This window comes from Chiloscyllium plagiosum, unplaced genomic scaffold (assembly GCF_037043375.1).
Source record: "Chiloscyllium plagiosum isolate Xiang-an unplaced genomic scaffold, Cpla_swu_hap1 HiC_scaffold_7, whole genome shotgun sequence".
Classification (NCBI taxonomy): Eukaryota; Metazoa; Chordata; class Chondrichthyes; order Orectolobiformes; family Hemiscylliidae; genus Chiloscyllium; species Chiloscyllium plagiosum.
Window position 1 is genome coordinate 29,670,364 of NW_028270145.1, and position 17,986 is coordinate 29,688,349.

The following is a 17,986-nucleotide window of genomic DNA, read 5'->3' on the forward strand; positions in this document are numbered from 1 at the left end:
ATTGAGGAAATGAATAATGGAAATCCCTGGCACATGTGCTATCCACTTAGGTGCCATGTCGTTCAATCTGAAGTCTCTGCAGAGTGACTAATGTGCTATTGTGTTTTTAGAATATTTGTCACTGCTAGATTGTGTGTATTAATAATTTATACTGTGAGATTGGCCTTAAAAATACGCCTTTGACTGAATGCCACGCATATTGCAGAACAATAGCCCAACTCATATGCCACTGGGCACCATTTGAGTAGCTATTCTGTTATTGCAAGGGTTGTTATTGATGACAGCACATCAGTCAGTCATTTCTTTCATTTTCTCCCTGGAGTGCTATTTGTACTTAAACCTCTGGAGTAGGACTTGAACTCTCAAACTTTTAATTTGGAGGCAAAATGCCTACCAACTGAGCAGTGGCTGACCGTGTAACCAGTTTGTAGATCAATCCACTGGATCAATAAATTCCTAAAACTTTGACCCATGTTTGCCATTCTACAGCTAACTCAATGTGACTATCTGATATGAGGTTGCAGCAGTAAATTACTTCACAGGAAAGGTTTTAATTGTGCTTGGCTCCCACAGTTCTGACCAGAATTCTGCTTCACAATCGCTGCACCAAAGACCGACGGCTGGAGTTGCAGAATATCAGGCCAACAATACTGTGCAGCGGCAGTCTCCTGGCAAAATCAGCGGTTCCAAGAGCATGGATTTGGGTAAGGGCCAAGTATCCAACCTGTCACTCAAACAAAACTAATTAAAGTAACAGAACGCGGAGAAGATAAATTAAAAATAGTTTGCACCCTATTGTTGTTTAACATGCAAAAACTGAGTGGATCATAGATGTCCATCTGAACCCCCAGGATTAAATGAAATCCTGGTGGCTTGCCCTGCCATCTGTAGTTTTCTTGTAATCTATACTGTGAGTTTAATAAGATGAAAGTAGTATTAATGATGGTTAAAAGTAACACCAAAGATGCGAGTTGACTGAAATTGAGCAGATATTCCTTTGATATCATGGTGGACTGTGCCCTTTATAGAATTCACAGGGAAGTATAATTGGGTGGTGACTATTAAACTCTTTATATTAGAGGTTTAATCACGTCAGTCTGGCCTAGACCCCTCTTTGCTTCCCACTCAGTCTCGTTACCATTAGATTCCATTCTGAAAGGTGCCTCTAATAACAATGAGTATTGCAAAGTGACTGCAAGAGATAGCAACAATAACTTGCATTTACAGAGTATCTTTAGTACAATAAAATGCCCCAAGGACATTCAGATAAAATTGATACCATGGCTATAATGAGATAGGAGGATGGGTGGTCGAAAGCTTGCTGAGAAAGGCAGCTATTAAGTGACTTCTTAAATCAGCAAGGAGCAATGAAGAGATTTCAGAGGGAAATCTCAGACAAATCAAGTCACAGCTGCCAATGATGGGACTTGTGCAAGTGGAATCAACTGTACCTTCTGTTTCATGCACAATCAATCATAATTCAAAATGAACCCTTCCATTATTTGCGAAAGAGCACCAGGTTGGAACCTGTGGTACAATGGTTCTTCCCGCTATTGGGATCAAGGTACTTTTGGGTGGCAGATTGTTGGGTGCAACTTGCTCATTGGGAGTGCCGTAGAAAACAGCTAGTATTTAATCTATGTTGTGGTATGTCAGAGGCAAATAAAGATGCTGGCATGTTTTGTATATGCCTGAGCTGTAATTTGGTTGCAGGGTCACCCAGTTGTTGGTAGAATAGCATAATTTATCTCTCTTCCTGTTCCTTCTGCCAAGCTAGGCTTGGTAAACAAACCTCTACATTTACTGGTCAGTGTCAGAATCCTGTTTCTGGGGTGACCAGATAAAAATCTACCCAGTTCTCCCCCCTGTCATTTTTTTATGGCCAGTCTTCTGATGTTAGTGGAGGCTGTGGCAGGTGGGTGAATTGGCATTGTCAAGTCAGGCAGTAGTGAGATCAGGTTAGGTAGGGGCATAGGAGGAAGTTAGATGGCCTGGTCACGTCAGGTTACGTTTGGGGATAGCAGACAATTGCAGAAGCAGTAGGATGGGATGAGTGATGGTGGGGTCAAGTCAAGAGTGGAGTTGGCTGGTGGGGTTTGGTTCAGGTATGAGGTGGTGAGTCTGATGGAGTGATCTAGTTGAATGGCGCAGGGGAGGGTGTGAGTGGCAATTCAGTGGGGAGTTGTCAATTGTCTGGTCACCAGGAGTTAGCCTACGATATTTCTGTCTTAACATTTCCAGGGTAACTATCCAGATAAGTCAGTCAAAAGTCTCAACTTCAACTCAAAGCTGGAGGCTTTTTTTCCAAAGTTCCTGGGGAATGAGGGAATTGCCCCATGACCTCAGTGTGTTAAGATCTCCAGGAGCTCCCAAAGTATGTATCTGATTTTAAGTTCAGTCTCCAATCTGGACAAGTGTGTGAAGTAAAAATTCTTACAGATATTTGCATGGTCAGTGGCATGGAACCTCTTAAAAGCAACAATTTTAACATGCACATGAAATCACGGTTTAGAAAATGTGGCAAATTTCAGTAACGTGGCAGCCTTATAAGGCAATTGAGAAATCATTGTAGAAAAAAAAGTGTCATTTGTGGTCTTGCATTGCAGTTTGCTTTGAGCAATGCTGCTTTAACATTGAGTGACACACTCCTAGCTTCTTTCCATTTCAAATGCGGCCAGAATCCCTATAATCTGCCGAACCTGATTCCCTGTAATTATTCTTTGAATTCAGAGAGCTCTACTTACTTTAGACATAATTATAATGGGCAATCTCTGGACTGCACAGAAGCCAAAATCATTGCTCGTGACGCTGATGCAAGATATAGCTGTATAAAGTGGACATTATGGTTGCTTTTTATTGGACAAGACTTTTAATGTACATATCGTTGTTAATCCCTCAAAGAAGTTGGATATTGTGCTTGTGAGCTTCCATTGTGCAACATTTATCGTGGAGGTGAATTTACCTTGTAGAACCATACCCTTGCCTACCTGTTAATGTGAAAGAGCTATAATGTTTGTCATACCTCACTGTTCTTTCCTAGCCTGTGCTGCAATTCTCCTTTTAAGTATATATTCAATTTCTTTCTCTAAATTAAACTTAAATCTGCTTCCACTCCTTCTCAGGTAGCATATTCCAGATTCTTAAAAATGTTTTGTCTCAACAACTCATTATTAATGCAATGTCCTGAATTTCTTATTTATTGTCTAATGTGCATGCCTACTAATGAGTCATGCTCCCGTCTGTAAAAGCAGTTTCTCCCCGTCTTTTGAATCAAAATCCTATCGAACCTTTTGTGCTGTAAGAGAGCCACCCTGACAAGAAGCAGACCTTTTTCAATAATATATATCTGGTGTTTGTTGGCATTGTTAATAAAACCAAATTGTCCCAAAGCAGCTTTATTACGTTTGACTGAGGTGGGTATGCTGCTGTTGGTAAATATGTACATTCCAGCACTTTTACTCAGCGATAATGAAGAAGCAGTAAATTAGGCACAATTAAGGATAGTGTAAATGAGAGGACAGACTCAGAGGGCTGAGTGGCTTGTTCTTGTGTTCCTATTCCTGAGGCAAAGTGCGTTTTTCAGAAAACACAGGATCAGCAGGGAAAGCTGAGAGTTAGGTGGGGGAGAGAATGCAATCAATCACAAATTGAATTTTGGTATTAATTTGGTGCGGAGTGTCTTGCATGGAAAGGCATGCGCAGCTGAGCAATTGCTTTGCAACCAGAATATCTGTCACAGGTTGCTTTCCGTTTTGAAGTCCCTGCTTGGAACAGTTAAATCCAATAGGTCAGGTGCATTCCTTTGTAAGTTCAAGTGTCTGGTCAGATACTGTGAGGCTGTAGTTTGGATAATGGCTGTAAGTCATTAGGGCAGCACTCTCCAGATGAACTCTTACGGTTGGACATTGATTTATGACCCACTGCTTTCTCTTAATCATTTCTTTCAAGTGCATGTCTAGCTGAGACTAAGAAAAGACAATATCATCTTGCATAAAACCTGGACAAGCAGTTCGCTCGATATGCCATGTTCACTTTCACTCAGAAATGCTTGCATGGCTACTAAAAGCACCCTGTAGTGTTCAGAAAAGGACAGAGCAATGGTGATTTTTTTTTTTGCCTGCAAGCCTTAAAATGTAAATTGGTACCTGGAACCTAAGAGGTGTCAGTGACAATGGGAAATTATAAATATTGCATATTTTAAAGTATAAACATGGTGGTAATAAATATGAAACTTCAGCTGCTTGATGAGAAGGGATCCAGTACAATTAATGGTCACACAGGGTTGCTCATGCTGAATATGGAGGTTGCATGTTGGCAAACTCTGGAGAATTAATTTTAATCAAACTCACTGAGATGGAAGTTTCTTCAAATGTTGGTTTTGTCCCCAGCACAATGTTGTTCTCCACTGACGTCAATAGAAATCAACTCAGACTATAAAACATATCACTTTGGAAAGAATTTACTAAAATTTCCACTGCTCTGTCTCTTTATTTTTTGTTGCTGATGTATATTTTATTGTGATGTTTATTGTAACTGGCGACTTCAATCAAGCCAATCTAAGGAAGTTGTTGCCCAAGTACTACCAGAACATTTACCTGCCCCATCAGGGGCCCGAACATTTTAGACCACTGCTACACCACTGAGAAGGCTGCCTACCACTCCATCCCTCGCCTTCATTTTGGGAGCTCTGACCACAATGCCGAGTTTCTTCTCTCAGCTTACAGGCATAAGCTCAAGCAAGAGACCCCCTCGTAGATACAGGTCCAGTGCTGGTCAGAGCAAGCGAAGGATCAACTCTGGTGCTGTCTGGAATCTGCTGATTGGGCCATGTTCAAACAGTCTGCAGGTACCTTGGACAAATATGCCACCACCGTCACAGACATTGTTAGCAAGTGTGTAGAGGACTGCGTACCAAGAAAGTCAATCCGAGTGTTCCCTAACAGGAAACCTGGATGAATCAGGACATAGAGAACCTGCTAAAAACCAGGTGTGCGGCCTTCAGATCAGGCGACCCACTCAAATATAAGGAATCCAAGTATGACCTTCGTTGAGCCATTAAGACAGCAAAGGACCAATTCCGATCCAAACTAGAGACCCAGACACCTGGCGACTATGGCAAGGACTGAATGAAATCACAGGTTCTAAAAAGTGACAGTGCAAGATAGCAGACAATGACACATCCCTCCCAGATCATCTGAACGCATTCTATGCTCGCTTTGAGCAGAAGTTTGGCGGAGAGGTAACATCTATTTCAACAAATCCTGATGAACCTATCCCACCAGTCACTGTATCAGAGGTTTGATCAGTTTTCCTTCGTGTGAATCCAAGGAAAGCGATGGGACCAGATGGAGAAGCAGGCCGTGCAGTCAGAGCAAGCACAGATCAATTGGCAGAAGTCTTCTCGGACAGCTTCAAACTCTCTCTGCAGCAGGCCACTGTCCCTGCGTGTTTCAAGAGAGCCAACATCATCCCTGAGCTTGAGAAGGCTCATGCAGCATGTCTTAATGACTACCGCCCAGTAGCCCTAATCTCAGTGGTCATAAAAGGCTGGTCATGGCATTAATCAACTCCAGACTCCCCACTACTCTTGACCAACTCCAATTTGCCTATCGGACCAACAGATCAACATCAGATGCCACATCAGTTGCTCTTCACTCCTCCCTAGAACATATTGACACAAAGAACAGCTACATAAGAATCCTACTCATTGACTACAGTTCAGCCTTCAACACTATCCCCTCGATCACTAAACTTAGTGATCTTGGACTAAGCCCCACTCTCTGCAACTGGATCTTCAAGTTCCTGACCCCCATGCCACAATCAGTGAAGATTGGGGACAATATCTCATCCTCAATAACACTCAACACTGGAGCCCCCCAGAGTGCGTACTCAGCCCCCTACTGTATACCCATGACTGCATTGCCAAATACCAGACTAATGCCATTTACAATTTTGCTGATGACACCAACATAGTCGGTTGAATCTCAGATGACTGCGAGGTGGAAGACTGGAAAAATGGTGCACTGAGAACAACTAGCTCTCAATGCCAGCAAAACCAGAGAACTCATTATTGACTTTCAGCGGGATGTTACTCATGCCCCCCCTACACATTGACAGCACAGAGGTGGAATAAGTGGAGAGTGTCAAGCTCCTGGGAATGGTCATCCACAACAAGCTCTGTTGGACTCTTCATGTGGACACATTGGTTACAAAGGCCCAACAACATCTCTTTTTCCTCAGACAGCTGAGAAAATTTGGCAGGATGGCGGATACCCTTGTCAACTTTTATAGGTGCGCCATTGAGAGCATTCTGTCTGAATGTATCACTACCTGATATGGCAACCGTACCATTCAAGATTGGAGACGGTTACAGAGAGTGGTGAATTCTGCCCAGACAATCACAAAGGCCAACCTCCCATCTATAGAATCCATCTACCAGGCCCACTGTCAAGGAAAGGCTGCCAGCATTCTCAAAGATCCATCCCACCCTGGCAACGTTTTTCTACAACCTCTACCATCAGGGAGAAGGTACAGAAGCCTGAATACACAAACCAGCCAGTTTCGAAACAGTTTCTACCCTACTGTTGTTAGAATACTGAATGGACTCACAAACCCTTAATATTTGCCTGTACCTGTGTTTTTGTTTTGTCACTGTTTATCTATTACTTACTTATCAGTACTGTTTAACTATGTGATCTGCCTATATTGCTCGCAAGGCAAAGCTTTTCGCTGTGCCTCAGTACACATGACAATCAATTCAATTCTATTTTTCCCTGCACACTGCTTTTCCAGTAGCAAACCTTGCCCAAATGGATGGGGTGTACAACCTCAGCTGTCCAAGACTCTGCTAAGTATCTTTCCTGTGAAAGAAAATGATTTAGGTACAAGAAACCCTTCAGATACTTTGGCTACACTCTCTCCCTCTCCCTCCCTCTCTCTCTCTCTCACTCTCACTCTCTCTCTCTCTCTCACTCTCTCTCACTCTCACTCTCACTCTCACACTCACACTCACACTCACACTCACACTCACACACATACACAAACATCATGACTGATTTGTTAACTTTGGCTCTATATTCCTTCATATTATTGCCTTGTTCATCAAGATTCAATATGCCTCTGCCTTCAAATATTTAAAGATTCTGGCTCTGTTGCCTTTTGAAGAAGAGAATTCCAAAGTCATATAACTATCTGAGAGAAAAAAGTGTTTCCTCATCTCTGTTTTAGATAGTTGACCGCTTATTCTTAAATGATGACCCCTATTTTTACATATAAGAGAAAGCATACTTTCTACATTCACCCAGTCAAGTCTCCTTAGGGTTTTATATCTTTCAAAATTGTCGCCTCTGACTCTTAAACTCCAGACGTTAATTATCACATACTATTTGACAGAGATCTGCAGAGGCAGGTCATCAACACTCACTGAAGGAGACAAGTACAGAGCCAAAGATTGTTCCAGCTCGAATTCCTGAGCTTCAGCCTAAGCAGCTGAAGGCAAGTCTATGAATAATGGTGATACTGGGGAACATGCGAGAATCCAAATTGGAGAGAGACAGGCCTCAGAGAGTTATTGAGCTGAGGAACTTAGGGACGGGAAAGCAACAGAGCGATTTAAGTTTGAGATGATAAATTTAAAATTGAGACTTTCCATCTGAGAGCCAGGGTAGGTTACCAAAGATAGTATGGTGAGCAAGATTGGATGTGGGTTAAGATATGAACAGTAGAGCTTTAGATGGGCTTAAGCATATGGAAAGCAGAAGGCCACCTGTTTCTATGATAGTTCACGAATAACTTCAGCACATTGAAGGTCTTAAATTTTCTAATCAGCAATCTGCAATATGTTTTAAAAGAATCAAATTCTTCCTGTAGTGCTGGATACACTATGGTACCTATTCAGTTAATGTTGGCTACATGTGGCTAAATACTGGATAAAGTTATGTTTTAATATTCCATATCAGTTTGGGTTGTTAGGAGTATTTTGTGGAACAGCAACAGCCCTAATTTGTTTGATTTCTGATTTATAAACCAGTCTCAGCACTATACAGCACATAGAAATCTAGATTTACAGCAAACATGAAATAAAAGATCATTTATCATCTCTGTGTGATCAGATATTCATCCTCTTCACTTGTTAGTAAATTTTTCAGCTGAAGTAAATCACTGCTTACTACATGGGGCTGCACAGTTTGAATTTGGCAGGTTAGGTTATGGGAAACTGTGGCAATTTGGTGGCTCCTAAATGATTGTTGCCACCAAACCCGTTTTGTCACCTTGTTCCAGGTAGTGCCTGATTAATCTGCCACTGATTTAACATCTTCCTGGGTTATGGTTTGTTTGAGGGTTAGCCGTAGAAGTTACAAGTGATCTTTGAAAGACAGGCAATCCTATTCTGTAGGTGACTTAATTTGGTTTTTCTTTTGGAAGAAATATATTCTTGTTGAATGTGACGCATTGAGGGGAAATCTGAAGGGGTCAGTGCACCCTCTGAAGTTTGGCGCTGATGGCAACAATTTGACTGTCCCATGCGCTTTATCTATTAATCCCCTCCACAACCATACCCACCAACTCTCCAGCCATGTATAAATACTACATCAATACATCATCACAAATGTACGAATAATGATGTTTAGGATCGAGGTGGGGGGGAAAAGCAATGAAATAGGAATTCCCGGTTGTATCATCAGCTTCTTGCCGCTAAGAAATTTGAATCACTGTAGAAGCAGTGTGAGGTCACGACTCAGCCGCTAATGAATTCTATTGAATGCTTCAAAATTGTCAGAATTTACTGAGTGAACATTTTGGCCTGGGCTGATCAAGCTGGTTCAGTTGGCTTTGTGTTCCATTGTTGGGCAAGGGTGAAGCCAGTTTGTGTGGGTATTTGTGATCCCTGTTCAGATAGAATCCCACCACTGCGCCACTCCCCTAGCCAAGGTGGAGTGAAGATAATTTCAGAATCATTCTGATGATTAATTCTTGACCATGAACATCTGTCATGCATGAGGGCTTGCATGCTTTGAATAATGCATCCCGATCTGGCCCTGTCTTATAGAAAGGAAGTTGAGACACTGGAGAAGGTGCAAAAGAGATGAATTGCGAGATATGCCAGACCAAGCGATTGTAACCATCATTAAAGCCTGAACTGGGCTCTGTAGTATGGAAGGGAAAAAGAGCCTTTAAAATGGGCAGGGTGGAGAGAAGATGTTTTCACTCTGCAGGAGCCCAAAACTTGGAGTAAAAAAAAAGAAAATCACAAATAAATCCATCACGGTCTTCAAGAGAAACTTTGTTATCCAGAGATTGTTTGGACTGTGGAAACTCGTGATCAAATGGAAAAGTTAAGATGGATGGAGAGATACTTTTAATGAGAGTCAGGAAAAGTAGGGAAGAGAGAAATTAATTGAATGGTAGGCTGACAGACTAAATAAATAAGAAGAATAAATAAATAAGGAGCTTAAACACTGAAATGGGCCGGTTTCTGTGCTGCAAGTTCAATGTAACTCTGCAAGGGATGACAGACAGAAACAAAGTAAGTTCGGTGACCATAGGTGTTTTCATCAGTCTGTGTGTGGTTCATGAAAGCAGTGTGTAGTTTTAAACCTTCCTGGCGCCCCCCTGACTGCAGCTGCTTGAGTGTTGTGTTGCGACTGCAAAACACAATTTCACATTTAACAACGGTAAATAACACTGCATCAAAGTGAAAATATAATCTGTGGACACTGAATAATTCATGGTGTTACCTGTTACTTGTTCTGATTAGCATAAATCACTGAATTTGTTTGTTTACATTAATATTTAAGTATGTATGCTACGTACAAATGTAAAAAAAAGCTGAGCATTGTTTGCCCTAAAGGCTCAGGTTAGTGGATGACGGAATGTATCTGGTGATTGTTGACCCATTTGCCTTCCTTTGCAAGTGCAAAAGTGGTCAGGTGATTACAAAGTTGACTGCTTTAAAATAGATGATGTGAGGGAAACTGTGACAAGCCATTTCCAGTGTCGCTCTTTGAATACTGGTCTTGCCGTGGAAACAGAAAGAGAAAAATCTGAATGGCAAATTTGATAGGCACACACAGGCAATATATAAGGAGCACTGAACAGGAGGAGTGATGATTGAATTTGTGATGAACTAGAGTTGAATTGGAACTTGGAGACATGGGGCAATTAGCATGGAGGGGCTATCATGGAGTGTGGAAAGAGAGATTTGCATTTATCCAGCGCAATCTCAGGAAAGTCCAACACTTCTTTGCTGTATGTTAATTTTTAACAATTCTAGCTAACTTGGCAACATAGTAGCCACCTTCTGCTCAGCAATGATCACAAACTGCAATGTTATAGTGATGTGATCTGAAAAACAGCACCTCCAGCAGTGCAGTACTCCCTCAATACTGCAGTGGAGGGTCAGCTTACATTTGTGCTCCAATGTCTGAAATAATGCTTTGAACTCAGTGTTCTTACTCTAAGGCCAGAGTGCTATCAACTGAGCTTAATGGAAAAGGAGAACTTATTCTAAAGAGATTTTAATCATGTCTTTTCTTTGTGCTTTCCAGTGGCGGATGAAGGCAACGTTAGATCTCTAGCAGTGCTTCAATCTGGTAAGATGTTATGATGTTTATCTTTGCAATAATTTATTCCCAGTGGCTCAATGTTTGGTCAAAGTCTGATTTATTGTGTTTCTTAATTTTGTTTTACTTTCATAAAATATTTCCTGTTTTCCATTAAATCTGGTACTGAATTCAAGCCTGCAGTCGGATTTACTTCGTTCAATATTGCGGCATTTAATCATATGGTGTGAAATTTGAAGCATCCGCCATTCTTTTGAATGCTAAGCATCATGTCCCTTACTACACCACAGTCCAGCTAACATCCCCTTTCAACTTTGCACAGCTGAGCACAGTTTAAGGAGCAGGAAGAACTCTTCATTGCTATTTGAAGGGGTCACTGGTTAGTTGCTTGTTGATATTATATGATTGTTACCTTGCTGTTCAACTCATTGAGATCGATAGGGAATGGCTTGGCAGATGCTCAAGATTTTTGTCATCCTTAAGGTCTCCACACAGCCATTTGTGATTGTAGCCATTTCTCTTGGAACACAGCATGACTTGTCGAATGAATTTGATTGATCTGATTTATTGTAGTCACGTTTGCTAAGTACAGTAAAAAGCATTGTCTTGCAAGCAGTACAGGCAGTTCATAACAAGCAAGGACATACAGATCATAAGCTGCATAAACAGAGTGAGGTAGACAGGTTACACTGCACAGGAGGTGCGCAAGCAAGGTCAACATTACTTCAGTCTAATAACAGGAGGGAAGAAGCTGTTCTTGAACCTGTTGATGTGGGTGTGTGTGTGTGTGTGTGTGTGTGTGTTCAAGCTTCTGTATCTTCTACCTGACAGAAGAGGTTATAGGAGAGCATTACCGGGTGGGAAGGGTTTTCAATGATGGCAGCCTTTCCGCAGCAATGAGAAGTGTAAATGGACTCAATGGATGGGAGGTTGGCTTCCATGATGGTCTGGGTTGTGCGCACGATCTTCTGTTGTTTCTTACATTCTTGGGCAGAACTGTGGCCTTCCAAGGCCATTGTGCATCTGATAGTATGTTTTCTATGGTGCATCAGTAAAAGTTGATGAGGCCATGGACATGTCGAATTTCCTAAGTGTCAATGGAAGAAGAGGGGTTGAAGTGCCTTAACAGAGGCCACCTGGAGCAGGGCAAGTTTCTTGCAGAGGGAACAGGGTGTCAAGAATTGGAGGGCTGCTAAAGAATCCCATTTATTCAAAAAAACTCCCTGAAACTTAGCCAGGAATCATAAGCTGACCACTACTGTGCAATTCTGGGCACTGATGTTGACTCTGGTTGGGGATCTCATGCTTGTACTTGCCAGCTGTGGAGCTGACTCAGTAATATTCCTGTGAGCAGCCTCCTGGTTGGCCATCTCTGGACTCACCGTCCAATAAAGGAGTGTGGATGGGACATGGGCGCTGGCAACCCTGAAGCCCTAGTCACACTGTGTGCTTCCATGGCAAGTCAGCAAGTGTGCGTGGGATGGATATGTATATAATTGAAAACCAAGGGTACTAAGCAACTTGCCCTCTCTGGATAGTCCATTGGGAACACGCAATCTGTCAACATCCCTATGGTGGGAGCTTAGAGACTCTAGCATTGATGGGCTACCACCAGGAAAATGCCAGTGAGCCAGAAAAGTGGCCCATGATAGGCGAGAATGGTCAATTATTTAAGCTCCACTTGGTAGGCATCAGAATATGAAGATGGTGTCACTGGGAAACATCACTGTCTGCCGGTCATGACTAAATGCCAAAGACTGCAACTTTCCCAACTCTCCTGCCACCTTGGGACTGGGAAATTTATGCTTCAGAAAAGACATTCTCACTGAAATCTTCCACACAGTGCAACCACAACCTCAGAGCAGGGAAGGAATGGCATTGTTGATGTTTGTGAAGGTGACTGCTGCAATGATCTTTCTTGCATCCCCATTCCTTCTAGGCTGAGACTGGAGATATTTGTACAGTCTCACAGTCTGTCATCTATTGATGCTTAACAGAGGTGACTGACGTTCCCCATTCACTCGGAGCTCATTATGCTTCATTCTTTCATGCCTGGGGGAAATGGCTGGAATGAGATTGTGGATTCATAGGGATTTCAGGATTCCCATGGTGCAGAGTGACATTGACTGACTTGCACATCCCTTTGCAGGTGCCGCATGGCAAATCATCTTCTGCTGAAACCAATAGGAATTTCTGTTGCTTTATATTCAGCTAAGACATGCCAAAGGCAGAGAATCATGAGGACCAATACTTGTAATCCACCGACTGCCATTGTGCCTTGACTCCGAAGGAGTCTTTACATCAGCTGCTTTCGAGCCAGCCAGTACAGTGCAACAATGGGAGTAGTGCAGGGTAGTTACGTCTATCCCTGAATACGTGGGTGGTAACATGGGTGTGTAATCTATACATACGTGCACACTCTGCAATGTGGTAAAACAGACTGTGCGTGAAAATGAAATAATGTGAGTACTTATGTGTCAAGATTCATAATGTTCTAATGAAGACTGTGTGAACTGGGGTCTGGTGTGGGTGGTCAGACCATATGGAAAAGCCCCAGCGCTGCGATGCTGTAAGTAATGTTCATTTGAATTGTTTTTATCTGACTAGAATGGCAATTCTCTAACTATGTCCTACATTTAACTTATTCTTTAAACATTGTAATGTAAAAGTAATGCAAGTACTTTTCTCTTTGTTCCTATTTTGTAGCTAAGGTTTGTTCCTAGATACTTGTACCTAAGATGGCGCCATAAGAGGCGACATTGTAAACTGTTTCATTGTATTCCTATTCTTCCGCACTTGAGTACACGTGAGAATAAAGGATATTCCATTCTATTCTCCATCGTGGGAGGCAGTCCCAGTCACCAGCGATATGGCAAGACGCTCACATGAGGAGGAGCGATACGAGGAGAAGATTTAAAAAGCCTGTTTTCTAGCCGATTCTCTGTAAGAACTCAATCCCAGTACAAGACTGTTGACTGCAATCCTAATTCTCCAGATGCCACCAACCCATTACTTTGCTTCCAGCTGTCACTCACCATCACAGCATCTGCTTGGCCACAATGCAGGCACAAACTCAAGTTTTAGAAATAAACTTACTTATACATGATAAGTAGTCCAACACAGATTTATAAATGAAATCATTTCATTTTCCATGCAGAAGTCAACGACTCACACCGGTGTAAGCCCTATCCTATGCTCCTTAGCAAACTACTCCAGTGGCTGTGGTATGGCTGGTGGAAGGCTGTTATCTTTCAGTAAAGGTGAAAACAGATAACCTTGGAAATTACCTCGAGCAGCCAGTCTGATTTTTTTACTCACAATGGGTCATGAACAAAAGCAGTTTTGGGCTGATTGGTTGGCAGACACTGGCAGACTGGCCAGAATGGGAGGATGAATGTTAGCTTCCTGAGGTTTGGTCATTCCTCTGGAGCGTTGCCTTGGCAATCCTAGTAGTTCTTTTGCGGACAGCTTGTTGGATTGATTTTTAATTTGATTTGATTTATTATTGTCACATGCCTAGGTACAGTGAAAGATTTTGTTTTACCTGCAGTACAGGCAGATCGTACTGTACAAAATGCTTTAGAGTAATAGAATAGAGTGAGGAATACAGTATTACGCCTGCAGAGAAGGTGCACAAAGAGTGAAATCAGCATTAATTTTAAAATTTGAGGGGTCCATTCAGAGGTCTAATAACAGCGGCGAAGAAGCTGTTCTTGAATCTGTTGGTGCTTGTGTTTAAGCTATCATAAACTACCATGATATCGTCAGACTCCTTTTAAGCCTTTAATCCACAGCCATGATGACAAGTGGTTTGGCCTTTATGACTTTAGCTGAAGCTTCTACTGCCACACTCTACCTTCTGCTGGAAGTTGCTACTGCTGCAGTGGGAACTGTGATGTCAGACGCTGTTTGAGTCTACAAGTGTATGGAGGAAGTTATCTATCACTTCATATTCGAGAAATTGGACATCCAGCTCAGTGCAACACCTGGACCAAGTTGGTACTGGCCTCCTCCATGCTTCTCAATGTGGATGCATTTTGTTATATATAAGAACGAGACGCTTATTTCTGAGCAGCCCCATTGAAGTTTTCACGTTCTCCTCTGCCGCAGAACTTTCACATGACCTCATCTCCTGCTGAGCTGGCATCTGTGTTGCCCTTGTCTCCTGCCCTGTGTACAAGTCACTTGTTGCCTGATATCTCATCATGTGCAATTTCTGCCTTTCTGTTGGCCCCTAAGGTACATTGAGTTGCCACCATCTGTTCCTGTGATTGTATGCCTAAAATTAAGAGAGAGTGCTACGTCTTCACCATCGCTGCTCCCCTATGCTTTCTCCACTGCCTGGCCAGGTTGCATATCTTGAATATTTGACATGAGAAAGGCAGAAGTAAGGGACATGCTTCATGGAGTAGGTGTGAGGTAAGACATGTGGTTTGCCGGCCAGAAGAAATTCGGGGTGAGGACAAGTGGAAATTGGGAAAGATGTTTTGATATGAGCGTACCAGCATCTTGAATATTCTCAGCCCTTCTGCTGGCCACTGCCTCAGCAGTGACCATCACAGTTCAGGATATGCTGATTCCTGGGATGAAGACATTGCCCTATGAGGAAAGGTTGAGCAAGTTAGACCTATTGGGATCATTGACGTTTAGACGAATACGAGACAATCTTATTGAAACAAAGAAGATTTTGCAGAGGCATCACAGATTCTGCAAGGACGTTGTGGGGGTTTGTAGAGAAAGCTCTGCTTTCAAAGTAAGGGGGTCTCCCATTTGAGATGAAGAAGAGGAGGAATTTCTTCTCTGAGGGTCATTAATCTTTGGAATTCTCTTACACAGAGCATCGCAGAAGCTGGAACATTGTCTAATTCAGTCTTAAAAAATATTCAGATTTTTGATAATCAAGGGAGTCCATGGTCATGAAGTGTTGACAGAAAAGTGGACTTAATGCCACAATCAACTAAATCATGATCTTACTAAATGGTGAAGTATTTTCAATGGGCTCAATTGGTTTGTTCAGGATTTTTTTTAATGATGAGTAATGGGCAGTGCTGCCTACAACATGGGGATTAAGCCATGCAGACACACCCATAGTTTTACATATGTGTACTTTGCCTTTAAGAAAGTTCACCCTCTAGGACTTTGTGTGCTATGTAATGTTGCCACTCTGCCTGTCAGTTCGTTGTGTGTCTGAAAGCTGCACACACTGAACTAAGTTGATTGTTGTAATGCCTGCTTCAGAACTTCTTATGTGTTTTACTATCTTAAATGAACTAACCCACTCAGTTAATTGATCCCCGACAAGTGATTGATTATTCGACCATTACTGTTACCACGGAAGGCGGTGCATCAGAGACTGTTTTGTAATCTGTAGGCTGATGCGGCTGTCCTAGTTGACCAGCCTGAGAGAGATATGGGGGTGAGGCTTGCAACATCGCTACATGTGTGAGGGTACATTTAAGGAGCACCTGGAACACGTGAATGCCAGGAACGAGTCCTGCCTGACGGAGTTATTGGTAACTGAAGGTGGTCTAGTGAATTGAGCACAGTGTGATGCAGTGTAGTGCTGTCGGTACCATTGATGATAATGAATTGATCTAGTCCACCAATGTGAGGTTACTCAACTCTGCATCCAGGTCCTTGGGGTTTTATTTCTGACATTATCATTCACACCTACCCAAATCCACTCCTTCCTGAGCATGTATCAAGAGGGCCTCCTGGTGAATATTAGATATCTGCCTTGCTTTGCACCTTCTCCATAATGGCTCCAGTGTGATCTCTTTTGAGAGGATGACGATGCAAGATTGAAAACTGATGCATCTTTTATAACTGGTCATGGAATACATAGCTCATCCTTCTGCAGAGCTGAAGGAAATACCTCCATTTGCGTGCCACCTTCCGCAATCATCAGACATCCCAATGTGCTTTACAATCATTGAAGCGTGTCATTATTGTCGTATTGCGGACAGCACCATTACTTGTGATACTAGACCTTTTTGTGGCATAATTGCAGATTTACGTCGTGGTCATTTTGAACCTTAGTCAATGGATATTTTCTTAGGGCAAAACTCTAGTCTACTTTGTGTCCGACTTGTTTGTTAATAGAAACCATATTAGTCCAACCATCCAAAGATTAACCGGCAAATTTATAAGTGAGAGGATAATCCGATGACCTAGCTTGTATTTTGCTGAAGGGATAAAACAAAAATGATTCATTTCATTCTGGATTATTCCCCTCCCTGCTATGTACCTCGAGGAAATAGAAAATCATTAGCAGAGATATAAAGTCTCTGCAGCAGAATAAACTTCCCATTGTGATCGACAGGGGGATAAAGTCTGAGGTTTTGGAGCAGTGTGTTTTAGGAACTGATCCTGCCGCAAACTCCCCATTGTGGCAGTAATATCCATTTAATAGTGCATCATGTTGCGATCCATATTCCCCATTCTCATCAGTGCACAGCGTAATCTATCAAAGGGACATCACTGTCCCTGTAACTGTGTTAGGCAAGTTTTTTTTTGTTCTTAATCTATTTATGAGTGCACATCATATTGTGTTGCTTGTGGGTGATGCCAAAATAGTACTTGACTTCCAAAACAGTCCCCCACTGAAAAGGGTGTTGATATTCTTGTAATTATTAGTTCTTGCCTCGAGTTTTTCCAGCAGAAGTATTCTAACTTGACCTGTCCTGCTTTGCAAATAATAAAATCTCTTTGCCCAGCAGAGTCATGGTATTTTGTTCTTGATATAGGTTTCCTTTTACGGATAGCTGATAAACACCTAACTTATCGTCCTAATCAGCTGTGTTTTTTGTTTGGAGCAGGGCATCTTGTTAGTGATCCACTTTTAGTTGGACTGTTCTCTGCACTTTTTACTCTACAAATTGTTGGGAAGGCATGCTGCTAATGATGCTGTTAGGGCAACATTTGTGACCTAATTAATTGATGGGACCAGCAGTTCCAAAATAAAAATTGCTGGAAAACCTCAGCAGGTCTGACAGCTTCTGTTGAGAGAAATAAGAGTTAACATTTTGTGTTGAGTGACCCTTCCTCAGATGCTGATGCAGGGCTTATACCCAAAACGTCGATTCTCCTGCTCCCCGGATGCTGCCTGACCTGCTGAGCTTTTCCAGCAATTTCTGTTTTGGTTGCTGATTTACAGCGTCCACAGTGCTTTAGGGCGAACAGTACCATTACTTAAAGAAATGCAGTTCAGAGTTTGAGTGATGGAGAAGGAAATAAGCTGTGTTTGAACCAAACTGTGTACATACAAGGAAAGGTTGTATTAAAAGAGAAAGAAGAGACTGAAAAGAAAACCAAAAAGAAGAAGTGACCTATTTAAAAAGTCTCTCCGAACAATTTACCACCTGATGGAATGAGACTCTGCAGTTTAAATTGAATCTCTCTTGATTGGAAAGTGAACATCGACA

At 42.1% G+C, this 17,986-nt stretch overlaps 1 protein-coding gene across 2 annotated transcripts in view; it reads left to right on the forward strand.

The window, feature by feature from the left end:
- LOC122551426 (partitioning defective 3 homolog B-like) overlaps positions 1–17,986 on the forward strand; it is a 1,013,066-nt gene that overhangs the window by 571,908 nt on the left and 423,172 nt on the right. For both annotated transcript variants that reach the window (XM_043693310.2, XM_043693308.2), the window contains exons 15-16: positions 574–704; positions 10,548–10,592. In XM_043693310.2, the coding sequence (XP_043549245.2) occupies positions 574–704; positions 10,548–10,592 (176 nt within the window). The remainder of the gene's footprint in view (positions 1–573; positions 705–10,547; positions 10,593–17,986) is intronic.